The sequence below is a fragment of the Lathamus discolor genome, chromosome W (assembly GCF_037157495.1).
Source record: "Lathamus discolor isolate bLatDis1 chromosome W, bLatDis1.hap1, whole genome shotgun sequence".
NCBI classification, from domain to species: Eukaryota; Metazoa; Chordata; class Aves; order Psittaciformes; family Psittacidae; genus Lathamus; species Lathamus discolor.
The window spans coordinates 20,022,688-20,036,175 of record NC_088908.1 but is presented as its reverse complement, the minus strand read 5'-3'; the positions used below and the strand labels follow the sequence as shown (position 1 = coordinate 20,036,175).

The following is a 13,488-nucleotide window of genomic DNA, read 5'->3' as shown; positions in this document are numbered from 1 at the left end:
TTTTAACAGGCACAGAGGTGAGACTGACTGGTCTGTAATTCCCCGGGTCTTCCATTTTCCCCTTCTTGAAAATGGGGGTTATATTTCCCTTTTTCCAGTCGTCAGGAACTTCACCTGACTGCCATGATTTTTCAATTACAATGGCCAGTGGCTTAGCAACTTCATTCGCCAGCTCCTTCAGGACCCGCAGATAGATTTCATCAGGTCCCATGGACTTGTGCACGTTCAGATTTTTAAGATGTTCTCGAACCAGATCCTCTCCTACAGTGGGCCCAAGGTCTTCATTCTCACAGTCCCTGCATCTACCTTCTAAGATTTGGGTGGTGCAGTCAGAGCCTTTGCCAGTGAAGACAGAGGCAAAGAATTCATTCACAACCTCAGCCTTCTCCAAATCCTGTGTAGCCAGTTCTCTCGAAAGCTTCCTCAGGGGGCCTATGTTGTCCCTAGTCTGTTTTTTGTTTGCTACATACCTGTAGAATCCCTTCCTGTTATCCTTAACATCCCTGGCTAGGTTTAATTCTAACTGGGCCTTAGCCTTCCTAACCTGGTCCCTAGCTTCCCGGACAACATCCCTGTACTCTACCCAGGCCGCCTGTCCTTGCTTCCATTTTTTATAAGCCTCTTTTTTCCTTTGAATTTTCCTCAGCAGCTCCTTATCCATCCAAGGAGGTCTCCTGGCCCTCCTGCTGCACTTCCTTCTAGTTGGGATGCAGCACTCCTGAGCTTGTAGCAGGTGATCCTTGAATATCAACCAATAGAATCTATCACAGAATCATAGAATCATAGAATAGTTTGGGTTGGAAATGACCTTAAGATCATCTAGTTCCAACCTCCCCGCTGTGGGCGGGGACACCTCCCATCGCTGCATTTTGAGCTAGTCCAGAGAAGATTAAGACATCCTAAGAATAAAACCAAGCCACACAGTTCAACCAGCTGGGATGAAGTGTGAAAGCGTGCCAATCACTGAGCTCCAGGAGGGGAATTGATTACAAACCCTGGGGAAGATTACCACTGGATATTTCAGTGCACAGGGCAGATGTTAAGCTCCAGTTGCGCTTCCTCGGCTGGGTGGATTTCTTGTGCCTCCATTTGCAGTGCTGCAGTGTGTGTTTTTCATCCCACTAATGACCAATTAAGCAACTCCAGGAAGTGCCCACACAAATGTAGGAGTTCAAACAGGGGCACATTTCCAAGGAGAATAACCAAATGGATCTCTCCTCATGAGGCTTTTATTTCTATAGAGCAGCTCCCTTCCGCTACATGCTGGATGAAAGTCATTATGTATATAAATAAATGCATTGTAATATACCAACTGTTTTGATCACTGATGGCAGCATGGACAGAGGACAGGATTGGATTCTGATCCCAGATAACAATTCCCCTACCCCATCTCCCCACTCCCTTCCCTTTCAAATGAGGGACAGTACCTCGAAGCATCGCTCCCTGCTTGGTGATACCTTGGCTGGTTTCTAATATTTCCGTGCTACAGTTGGAGTGCAAGCCTGCAATCCAACCAAGATGTTATTTTTTCCTCCCACAGCGTGACATTACAATCCTTGTCATGGAGATGGGACTGGGATTCAGAGCTGCACTTCGCTGCTCCCACTAACCAAACTGCTTGCAGAGCAGTTTGATGTCATTAGCGCTCTACAAGATGCCATGCCATGAAGCCCCTGTTTGCTTTTGTCTCCTCTTCCCAGGGACATACCAGGGCCAGTGGGTCGGAGGGATGCGCCAGGGTTACGGCGTTAGGCAGAGCGTTCCCTACGGCATGGCTGCAGTTATCAGGTCACCCCTGAGGACGTCTATCAACTCCCTGCGCAGCGAACACACTAACGGCACGGCGCTGCACCCCGACTCTTTGCCAGCAGTGGCTGGCAGTTCTGCCATCTCCCGGGGTGGCTTTGTCCTCATGGCCCATAGCGATGCTGAGATCCTCAAGAGCAAGAAGAAGGGCATATTTCGACGGTCGCTGCTGAGTGGGCTCAAGCTTCGTAAGTCTGAGTCCAAGAGCTCGTTGGCCAGCCAGCGGAGCAAGCAGAGCTCTTTCCGGAGTGAAGCCGGAATGAGCACAGTGAGCTCCACCGCCAGCGACATCAACTCCACCATCAGCCTGGGTGAGGGTGAAGCCGAGCTCTCTGTCATCGAAGATGACATTGACGCCACCACCACTGAGATCTACGTTGGCGAATGGAAGAATGACAAACGGTCGGGCTTCGGGGTGAGCCAACGCTCGGATGGGCTGAAGTACGAGGGAGAATGGGCCAACAACAAGCGCCATGGCTATGGCTGCATGACCTTCCCTGATGGCACCAAGGAGGAGGGAAAATACAAGCAGAACATCCTGGTCAGCGGCAAGAGGAAGAACCTCATCCCGCTGCGGGCCAGCAAGATCCGTGAGAAGGTGGATCGGGCTGTCGAGGCGGCTGAGCGGGCAGCCACCATCGCCAAGCAGAAAGCAGAGATCGCAGCATCCAGGTAAGGTGGTCTCCATACCAACATGATGTCTCAGCAGAGGTCCTGCCCCGATGGCTGCAGTTTGATGGGAGAAGTGGAAAAAGACTTTTTGCAGTATAGGTGCTCAGTGGAATGTTTTAGGGAAGCTGCTGGAGGCAGGAAAGCATTGCAGTGGGTGTCTGCCAGTGCAGGCAGCAGTTGGTGCTGGCTGAACCACAAAGTTGGAGCAAGCAGCATCCTGGAAAGCCAAGCTGCTGGGCTTGTCCAGGTCTCATGGGTGGTGTTCAAAATGGGGTAAATACAAGATGATTTGTCCTCCTGCTAATTCCAAGTGGGCTGTGGACGCACACTCTTCCCAACCCAACTGGCAAGGCTATGCAGGGTCACCCAGAGCAGTGTAGCCTGTGCAGGGGGTGGTTGCACCGTGGTGTGACTACACTTGTGGGTCATGGTGTGGGGTTGATATCTGTCACTTAGGAGCTATTGGGTTATTTATTCCATTTCTCCCTAGCCTCTTTAATAAGCAGGATGATGCCCTTAGCAGAAGAGCTCCTGAGATGTTGTTTGCTCCTATCCTGTCTGACTTATAGCCAAGAGGAACCATCTTAGGCAACCAGGTTAGCCTGCACTGGGAGGATTTCCAGCTATTTCTGTTCCCAAAAGATGTTTTGAGTGGAAAAGCAGTCAAATCACTGGCTGCAGCTGATGCCTGGGGAGGGTTTGCCCTGCCTGAGTCTCTGCTAGAAAGTAGCAGATCTGGATGCCCAAATAATCCTTACAAGCCTCAAGAAGCCTCTTCCTCTCCTGGCTGGCTGTAGCCATCATGGAACTGCTTGGTGATTCAGGGCATGGACCTGATCTGGTTGAAAATGAGCAGGAGGGAGTGGGGGAAAGGAGTAATGTCTAATTTAGTTTGAAATAGGGTCCAACTCCCAGCTCAAAGCAGGGACAACTGAGCACCTTCTAGATGGCTCCCAAGATGTGTCTGGAGCATCGTGATTTTCAGCGAGCTCCTAGACGAGAGGTGAGCTGAGGAGGAAAGGCTACTCTCTTGAATTCAGGGCTCTTTGTATCACTTTCTGGAGATGGTTTATTAGAGCATGATCATTCCTTTCTCTTTTATGAGCAAATGCTACATATAGCAGCTAGGCTGGGGAAAAGGTTCTAGGGCTAGGCCAAAACCCAGGTACCTCCTCAGTCTCCTGTGCTGGATTAGTTGTTGGGTCTGGATCATTTGTATGCAAACTCACACTTGAAAACTTTATCAGCATGTCTGATGATGACTTATCTGCAATATGAATGAGACTCCCAGGCCTGCTTTGGGAGCATATTTGGGCTTGATAATGTTTTTGAGCTGATGTACCAAATTGTCAAAGATTTGAAAAAAAAATTTAAAAAATCCCACTAGATTGCCAGGTAGGAAAAAGACTACAGAGCAACAGAAAGACCATATTTTACCCTGTCATCTGGGAATGTGAATGCCTCAGTAGAAATGCCTGAATCCTGGAAATGTGGAGCTCTAGTCCGCTGTGGGATGCCAGGTCTAAGAACCTAACATCCTCCATCCCCAGGTGGTAATGGTCCTGGAAAACCACAAGAGTGGTAATTGGAAGAGATATGAACAGGCTCAGCCCCAAGGTCTTGGAGGGTGTCTTGGGTATGCAATTTAGCTGCACTCAGGAGAGGCCCAAGGACTTCAATATGCTAGTCTGAAATCTGTGTTCCTTCAGCTCAAGCTCTTCCCTTTTGTGAGGGCTTTTGCAGAGACGGTCTCTCAGCATGCAGAACCAAAAGATCGCAAGCTTTTACAAATCTAGAACCAGCTAGAAAGGCTTCCATATAATAAATCTTATTAATTTTAAAGTTTCTAAATTAATAAACACTCCCCTGCAGTGCCCATCCCAAGTTGCATTGTCCAAATGGAAAGAAATGCACAACATAGGCAGTAGGTGCATTAGTGGAGGAATACTGATGCTCTTTTTGGTGGCTCTGGGTCTCAAGGGTACAATATCCTCTGTTTAATACCAACATGAGCTCTTGCTTACCAACACCTGGGGATTTTATAACAGCACTGGTATGTGTCTGTGTATGTGCCTGTGTGTGTATGTATTCTTTCCTGTCTAATATTATGTCTGAGTTCACTATGCAGCCTTTCCCTTGGTGGGAGAAAATATGTGCCCACCCACGTATTTCATTAAATTTGTAAGATTTCAGTATTTTTGAAAACTCTACCACTCTGTCAGATTTGGTTGGAATTGGCCAACACGTTCAAAAGTTATTAGTGTAGGAGTGATGACATATAGATAAACAGCACAATCACATAAGTAAGCCCCATTTCCTGAGGAAAGTAGGCTAAAAACATAGTGTACTGGAGACAAGTAAATTGGATTCTTAAAGTTGTTTTAGTCTGAACAACGTACAATGTTATCTGTGACACAGGAAATTTAGATCATTTAAGGAATAAATTTTATGTTCAGTAGATGATTCTTTCAAATTTTCTTTGATGCATTTAAAATGAAATAAGACTTTCTTTCCTCTTATATCTCCCATTTGCTGAAATAGTTCGTATAAAGTTAATGGGTGAGAAGAGTTGTGAATCAGGTCTGAAAAACTACCACTGAGATCAACTGTGGGTTTTCAGAGGGAGCCAAGGGAGAAGCCCTTTTTCAGCCTGTCTAAAATGAAGGTGCAGGGTGTCCTCTTTGTGCTATGGGGTGCTCCATTCCCCTCTCCTATCAGCCAAGAGCCATCATTCTTCTGCTGCTACCCTGGAAGGATGAAGGATGCACTAGAGATGCTGGCTCCCATCTCTAGTGCTAACATTGATACCTAAAGCAAGTTGCCATAGGCACTGGTGTGTCATGGTCAACTAAAATATAATATCCAGGCAAGAGAGGTGGGCCAGGAAGCTCATCCTCACCCTTTGGCTTTCAGCACATCCACCAGCCGTGGAGGATAGATGTATGTGGAGCATATGGGAGAGATTAGGACTGACTCCAGCTCTCAGCAGCAGATGATGGTAGTTTTAATGCAAGGCAAATAAACCCTAATTCTCTCCGGGGTTTTTTTCTGCTACCACAGTTCAAGGTTTTGTAATTAGTGGCTGGACTACTTATGAGAGGCAGGGCCATCACTAGTGCTAGGGATATGAGTCCAAGACAGGTAGCATTTGGCAAGCACTCAGCACAAGCTTTGCGGGACCCTGTTGTTCAGCACCTTAAATAACAGCACTTTGGAGCAGCTGATGACCTAGCACCCTGGAGAGGATGCTGCTCTCAGGTTAGTCCTAAGTAACACATTTCCAGGCATAATTATAGCTGAGACATTCACCAATGATGAGAAAATATAATTAAGCTCAATAGTCTTGGGAGGAGTACAGTGTCATTCAACTTCAGAAAAGGAAACTGGAAAAAAAAAAAAGGAAAAGGAAGTGAATAAAGGCAACCTGGTAGTGAGGACAGGTAAAGGAAAATGTTTGGACTCAGCATGAATGCTCTTTCAGGATGCTGCAGTGAGGGCAAAGTATTTGTTTGCGTTTGAAGTATGATGGGGAGCAGGGAGGCAAGAAAAGTCCCAGACAGCTGAACAGAAAAGTGTGGAAGGTTGTTTAAGCCAAACAGATATTTTCTTCAGAAAAATGGGAATGCAGCCCAGGCAAAACCCACAGAAAAGAATAGATTCTGCAGTTCTGATCCCAAACATTTTAAGTTGCGGTAATGTCACTACTGGCAGTACACCGAGCCATGATAATGCTGCTTAATGCTCTCTCAGGCCTGTGCCTGCAGCTTTGCAATTGTACTTAGCTGCATTTGATTTAAGGTTTCTGCTGGCTTTTCTGATGCCTGGGGGAAGTGGCTACAGGGCTCCCACATTAGTCTCACCCTAATCCCTGCCTCATGCTGCCAGTGGAGCTTTTGCTGCAGATGGAGGCGGGGAGGAGGAATATGGGTTAAGGGGAATGCTGTGGCCCCAGAAGGGTTTTGTGTGCCCTTTCTCAGGTTGGGATGGTAGGGATGAACCAGCAGTGGACTGAAGCTAAAGTGAGTCACAGCAGAACTGGCTGTGGGGATGGGGCTGAGCAAATGCTTCAGGGATCAAACCAATTGTGTCAGGGCCTCCCTCTGCCTTGTCCAGCCCTTCTTTGGGCGCCTCTGGGGCCAGTTCCTCTACTTATGGTCCCTTAGAGAAATGGCCCTTTCTTGGCTGAGGCCATGCAAGCCAGCTAGAGCTTGGGGCTTTGCATTAGTTGGGGACCAGTGGGGTCACTGACTGCATCATCTGTTACCCTCTGGGTCTCGTGCAGGGAGAGCATGCACCCTCCATCCTTTCCCAGTCTCTTCATCCTTTCCTTGAGGCATGCAATGAGAAAGGGAGGAAAACACAGAGGGGATGGATGGAGGTAACTCAAGGGCTGAGATCAGCTGGGACAGGAAGTAATTCTCTATGGCAGCATTTTCTTTTTCCTTCCTGCCCTCTCTCCCCCCAACCAGCTCCTGTGCAAAGACCAGGGCTGACAGCCTCCAGCAGGCTTTACCATTGACACAGAGCTGAGCTGCGTCACAGCACACTGTCTTTCCTTCCTGCCAGCTCCTTCCCTCTGTCCCCTCACAGAATCACAGAATCACAGAATCCCAAGGGTTGGAAGGGACCTAAAAAGATCATCTAGTCCAACCCCCCTGCAAGAGCAGGGTAACCTACAGTACATCACACAGGAACTTGTCCAGGCGGGCCTTGAATATCTCCAGTGTAGGAGACTCCACAACCCCCCTGGGCAGCCTGTTCCAGTGCCCTCCCTGCCCCCCTCCTGCCTGTGCACAAGCTCCTGTGTGTGACAGGAGTCAGGCAATACTGTGGCAGCAGAGATTAGGATCATCTGTTATTCCTCCCATCCCTGTGCCGCTGTCAGCTGGGATGACATAGGTACATCTGACTCACTGGCAAGCATAATTTCCATCTCTAGTTTAGGACACCTGAGGAATAGCAGATCCCCAGATGGCATCCCAGAGCATTGCATCCTTACTCATTACCAGCTCTTGAGGGATCTGCTGTCTGCACTGTGAATAAGTCCTACTGCAATGCCAATTTAATAACTTCCTGCTCAGACAGGATTTGCAGCATTAAGCTTTTTTGTGGATGTGTCAAAAGTCAGGACTAGGTGGTATGCCTGTGCAGGGCCAGCTCTGCGAGTCCCTGACTGCTAGCTACCTCTTTGCACTGCAGTGCAGGGCTGGAGGGGCACATCCATTCACAGACATGAACAGGCTGGAAAATTAAGTGCCTTTCATAGGAAAGATGCTTTACAAAATAATCCAACTGGAAAAACCTCAGCAGGGTCCTTTTTAGCTTATAAGAGAGCAGCTCAGTGTGGATTTTGCTAGCCCCTATCTTTTCATTGCTCTCCCATCCTTCAACCATGACTCCCAACTTGGTGGCTCCCACCGCCTTCCCTCTCTTCTGAGCCATATATGAACTAAACCACCCTGGCTCCACGGCCCAGGTGTGTGACATGCATTTTTATAATTATTTCCAACATTGCTAGGTCCTGATGAAATAACATGGTCAGGGCAGAGATTCACAGCCTGTTGGATTTGCCATGGTCCCAGTCGGATCTGCTCCCTGTGCTCATCGGGGAAGATCTCCGAAATTATGCAGTCCTGGCAGACACGGCTTGTGTTACAGCAGGTCCACAGCAGAGTGCAGCTTGAGGGGATGGTTTTGCCATAGAATGAAGCTGGAGAAGGGTCTTGGGATGTGTGGCAAAGCTGGGATAGGAGAGCTGTGCCAGTGCCAGAGCATGGTTGTTTTTTCAGCAAGACCAGATGGAAACAGGCAGGGATGGCACCATCCAGCAGTGCAGCAGGAAGAACGGGAGGGTGATTCACTCCTGCCAGCCACAGCTTCCATGGGAAGGGGCTGCCCTGGAGAGCTGGGCAGGAGGTGGGGGGGAGATGGCATGGGGGGCCAAAGGGGAGGCTGCCGCCTCCTTCTCCTCTTCCTCCTCTTAGCATCACACAGCAGCCCGTCACAGCCCAGATCATCTGCTTGGTTTCTGATCTAAGCCTTTTAATGGCTTAGCATGTGGGCTGAGTGGCTGGCACTGCTCTCCTGCTGCAGAATCAGCCCTTCTTGGTGCAGGGTGATGATAGCCCCCTGAGCAGTGTTAGATGCCCCCATTAACACAACAATCTCCTGCCCACCCTGACTGACTGCACAACACAGGGAAGAGGGAATGAACTGAAGAAAAGGATGGCTAATCCTCTTCTTCATGCTGATACCTGCTAGCTTCTGGGTGGAGCAGCCCTTCATCAGATGGGGGAAAAAAATAAAGGAAAAGCCAACAGCAGCAACAAAAATCTAGCCCCTGATTTTCCTTTCTGCTCTTTTTCATATTCAATGAGCAGAAACTGTAGTGTTGCTTTTATCAGTGACCTTCATGAGGGAAGGGAGAGATCCTCCCCCAGGGCCTGCACAGCTGCCTGGCTCGCAGCCTCGTTGCTCTCCTCTATCCTCATCCTCATCCTCCGTGGGGTGCAAGGAGACTGGTGGGGGTACATCCAAACCTGGCAGGCCCAAGGATTAGGTGCTGACTGTAGCATCCCAGCCCCCTAAACCTCCTGGCTGTGTCAGTGGGAGCAGCTGTGACACGTCCCTGCTTGCTCCCATGCTGCATCCCAGCAGTGCTGCACCCCAAAGTTTTGATAGCAGAGGAGAGCTGAGGGGAAAGTCCCTATGCTACAGCTATGCTGCCTTCCCCTCTCGTGAGGGAGACCTGTGTGCTTTATCCCTTGCCCAGCTATCCCTTTTTGGGTTTCCTGGTATGTGTTCCTGCTGGCTATAGTGCTCCCCCCCAGCCCTCCTACCTGCTTCCCTGAAGCAATATCCCCAACACCTCCATGCTCCTTTCCCCCCCAAATCCCCTTCCTCCCCGGAGAGAGGAGAAAGCAGTATCAGGAGCACAACTGAGATGAAAATGCAGAGTGAAGAAAAAATACTGAGCATTTTCCTTGCTGATGTTCATGAGTGTTGCTTCCCAGTACAGCCAGAGATTGGGATGCTGGAGGGACTGGCACTGCCATTGGGGGGGGCTCACAGTCCTTGGGTGCTCTTGCAGTCAGTTTGAAAAGCCTCAAGCAATGAGGTTTCTGTTGCTTCCTCCATGCAGGAAAATAACTAGCTGTCCTGGCTTCCTAATCCAGGAAATTAAAGGATTTGACCACAGAACCTGCTAAGCAAATTTCCCCCCGAAAATCCCAGGGAGCTTTAACCCACAGAGCCAACTGATTACCTCTTTAAAGTTGTGACTAAGAAAGTTCCCAATTCTTCAGGGTGCTGAGCACCCTGAAATCCCATCTTGGCATCAATGTGGCTGTGCCTGGTGCTCAGCCCACCATCTGGTGAGACCTTTTCAATTTTAGCCCACCTCTGCCACCCCTTTTCAATGGTGGGCAGCAGCCCTTCACTGCCTGCTTGCTGCCTATGGGGAGAGCGGAGCCTCGCTGCAACCGTGGCCCAAATACACTCCACCCCATCCCTGTGTGTCACCCTCCAGACACATGAAAAGTTATTTGTGGACTGTTGGTTTTCCTGGTTCAACATCAGGAGCATGGGAGACGGTCTGGGTTTACCCCAATGGGAGATGGGTGAGCTCTGTGCCAGCAGCACCAGCTCCTGTTCATGGACCTTGATAGCAGAAGGGAGGATGCGACCAGATCCTATAGCTTTGCTAAACTCATTCTGCTCAATTAAAGCACACCTGGTATCCATACCCAAAGCAAAACCTGCTGGAGATTGTGAACCCAAGCAAGGCTGGGTCAGTGAACACCCTGACATGAAGCATCCTTGTGAGTCTTGATGTCTTGATGATTCTACCCTGAACCCTGAGCAGAAGTTCCTCAGGGTTGGACTGCTTTATGGAGTTTGTGGGTTCAAAGCTGGTCACCAAGGCTGTCCCACAGCCATCCCACTGTCAGGCAGCCATGGCTGGTCCCCATCCAACAGAGCAACATCCCTGGGGATCATCAAACAGCCATGACAGGTGGCAACTCTTCCTAACCCTTTGGTCCTGGGGATAAACCCTCCAGGATAACAGTGGCAGAGAGAAGAGCCAGGGATGAAGCACTTTGTTCCAAGGGGAGAGGTGAGGGGCAGGACTGGTACAGGGTCTGGTAGCCCTTCAGCTCACCTCTGCTCTCTCTGGAGAAACAGGCATCAGCCTTCTCTCCTTTATCTGGATGTGTCTCTGTCTGCTCTGTCACTCATCACCACAGCATGGAGGTGAAGCATAAATAATTAAAAGCCCAGATTCTCTCCTGGTAGAGCTGGGCTCTGGGTCCCTTCCCCTGTTGTGCTGCTGGCTGCTTAAGTGGAAATTTTCACAGGCTTTGCCTTGGAGGCAGCACAGACCTGCAAACCCAGGCCTGTCTGCTGGCCTCGGGGCACGCTGGTGTTTGGGGATCAGCAGGGGCACCTACTGCCCCAGCAGATCCCCAGCAACAGCATCCCATCCAGGGGATCCCACAGGGTGCTTGGTATGCGCTGGGATGAGCAGTACTCTCCAGCTGAGGATCAAAGCGGGTGCAGGTAGGCAGTGGGGCTGAGTGGGCAAACCCTACTGCAGACCCAGCAGCTCATGCATGGCCCCCCATCTTGAGAAGCCTCATGAGAAGAGGGATATTTGGGGATGCTGTCTGGCTTTTGGGCTCCTGGGTGTTCAAAAATCCCCAGGTGACAAGACAAACCCATGCAGGCAGCAGGGATGAGGAAAGAGGCTTCCTGGTGGGCTCTGAAGTTTGAGGCAGGCAGGAGCTGCTCGTTGCCGTGACAACAAGATGGTATGTTTCTTTCCCCTCCCACATCCATCAGGGCTGTGACCAACACTTACACTGCGGAGGGGTCTGCCCACCCCTGCCTGGCTGCCCAGGGCACCCCCAACCACTCTCCCTTCTGCCTGCACCCACCATGGAGGGTGCAGGGGACCAGGTGATATGTGCCATGGGGCCAGGTCAGCCCCAGGCAGCACTCAACATGACAAGAAATTCAACCAAACATTCTTGTCCCCTCCATCCTTTCAGCCCATGGGGACCAGAGCTCCAGAGAGCCGTGACAGCAGCTTGTCATGGAACATATTTCTGCAGTGTTTTAGCATCTGATGTTGCTTTTATTAGGGCTGATTTGGTGACTACTGTTTGCAGCTGAGATTTCTGTGTAGGTCTACGTCCTGGGTTTAGTAGTAGCAGTCAGTTTTTCTCCTTCTTAGTAGCAGGTGCAGCGTTGTGTTTTGACTTTCAGTCTGGGAACAGAGCTGATAACACCGATGTTTTTACTTGTTGCTAAGTAATGTTTATTCTGGCTAAGGGCTTTGTGAGTCTCACGCTCTGCAAGTGAGGAGGGGAAGCTGGGAGGAAGCAGAGACAGGACACCTGACCCAAGCTAGACAAAGAGGTATTCCATACCACAGCACGTCATGACCAGGGAGGTAACTGGGAATTACCCGGAAGGGTACGGGCTCTCTTTGGAGGGGGTCAAACTCGTTCCGTGAGTGGTATTGTATTCTCTTCCCTTGTTATTTTCTCTTAGCATTATTATCATTGGTGGTAGCAGTAGTGATTTGTGTTATACCTTAGTTACTGGGCTGTTCTTATCTCAACCCGTGGGAGTTACATTCTCTCGATTCTCCTCCCCATCCCTTCAGAAGCGGGGGGGGGGGGGGGGGGGGGGAAGGAAAGAAAGAGGGAGAAAGGGGGGGAGTGAGTGAACGAGCTGTGTGTGGCTCGGTTTAAACCACGACAGTCTACATCCAACCCAACTCTGCTTAGGGCTTGGCTGCAATGGGGGGTGGTGGTACACCGGGTTTGGGGCACAGCCAAGCCAAGGTCCTTGTCCCCATTCAGCACCTTCCAGGATGGTATAAAGTAATGGGGTTATGGGGGTGCAGTCTGTGGCATGCTTTCTGTGGGGAGTGTTTTTGCTCTGGGTTGGCATTTTCTCATCATTTCTGGGGGTTGTTGGTGGGCAGATGTGGGAGCTGGATGTGTTAGCTGGGGATGGAGATGATGCTGCTGTGTCCCACACATGGCTGTCTCCAACCAGCCACTTTGGGGCCAGTTGACCCTTACAGCAGAGACTAAATGTGGCAAGAGGTGCATGGAGTGGTGCCCATCACCAGCATCTCACTGCAGGCAGGGAATCAGCCTCTTCCCAGCTGTGTGCAGCAAGATGTGGATGTATTTGTTTTCCAAGCATCTTAGGGCCCTAGTGATTGAAATCATAGAATCATAAAATCACAGGACAGTTAGGGTTGGAAAGGACCTTAAGATCATCAAGTTCCAACACCCCTGCCATGGGCAGGGATACTTCGCACTAAACCATGTCACCCAAGACTCCATCCAACCTGGCCTTGAACACTGCCAGTGATGGAGCATTCAAAACTTCCCTGGGCAGCCCATTCCAGTGCCTCACCACCCTCACAGTAAAGAACTTCCTCCTCATATCTAACCTAAACTTCCCGTTTCAGTTTCAACCCATTACTCCTTGTCCTGTCACAACAAATCCTAATGAAGAGTCCATCCCCAGCATCCTTATAGGTTCCCTTCAGATACTGGAAGGCTGCTATGAGGTCTCCATGCAGACTTCTCCAGGCTGAACAGCCCCAACTTTCTCAGCCTGTCTTCATACGGGAGGTGCTTCAGTCCCCTGATCATCCTCATGGACCTCCTCTGGACTTGTTCCAACAATTCCATGTCCTTTTTATGTTGAGGACACCAGAACTGTACACAATACTCCAAGTGAGGTCTCATGAGAGCAGAGGGGCAGGATCACCTCCTTCAACCTGCTGGTCACACTTCTTTTGATGCAGCCCAGGATACAGATCGTTTCTGGGCTGCGAGCTCACACTGAAGCCGGCTCATGTTCAGTTTCTCATCAACCAACACCCCCAAGTCCTTCTCCACAGGGCTGCTCTGAATCTCTTCTCTGCCCAACCTGTACCTGGGATTTCCCCTACTCAGGTGTGCCTGGGATTGCCCCCAACCT

At 50.0% G+C, this 13,488-nt stretch overlaps 1 protein-coding gene across 2 annotated transcripts in view; it reads left to right on the top strand.

The window, feature by feature from the left end:
- LOC136004253 (junctophilin-3) overlaps nt 1–13,488 on the top strand; it is a 38,060-nt gene that overhangs the window by 16,032 nt on the left and 8,540 nt on the right. Inside the window, exon 2 of one of the 2 annotated variants that reach the window (XM_065660590.1) lies at nt 1,701–2,482. The exons of the other annotated variant lie outside the window; for it this stretch is intronic. Coding sequence (XP_065516662.1) covers nt 1,701–2,482 — 782 coding nt within the window. Of the gene's footprint in view, nt 1–1,700; nt 2,483–13,488 lie in introns of those variants that run through there. 2 annotated transcript variants of the gene reach the window in all.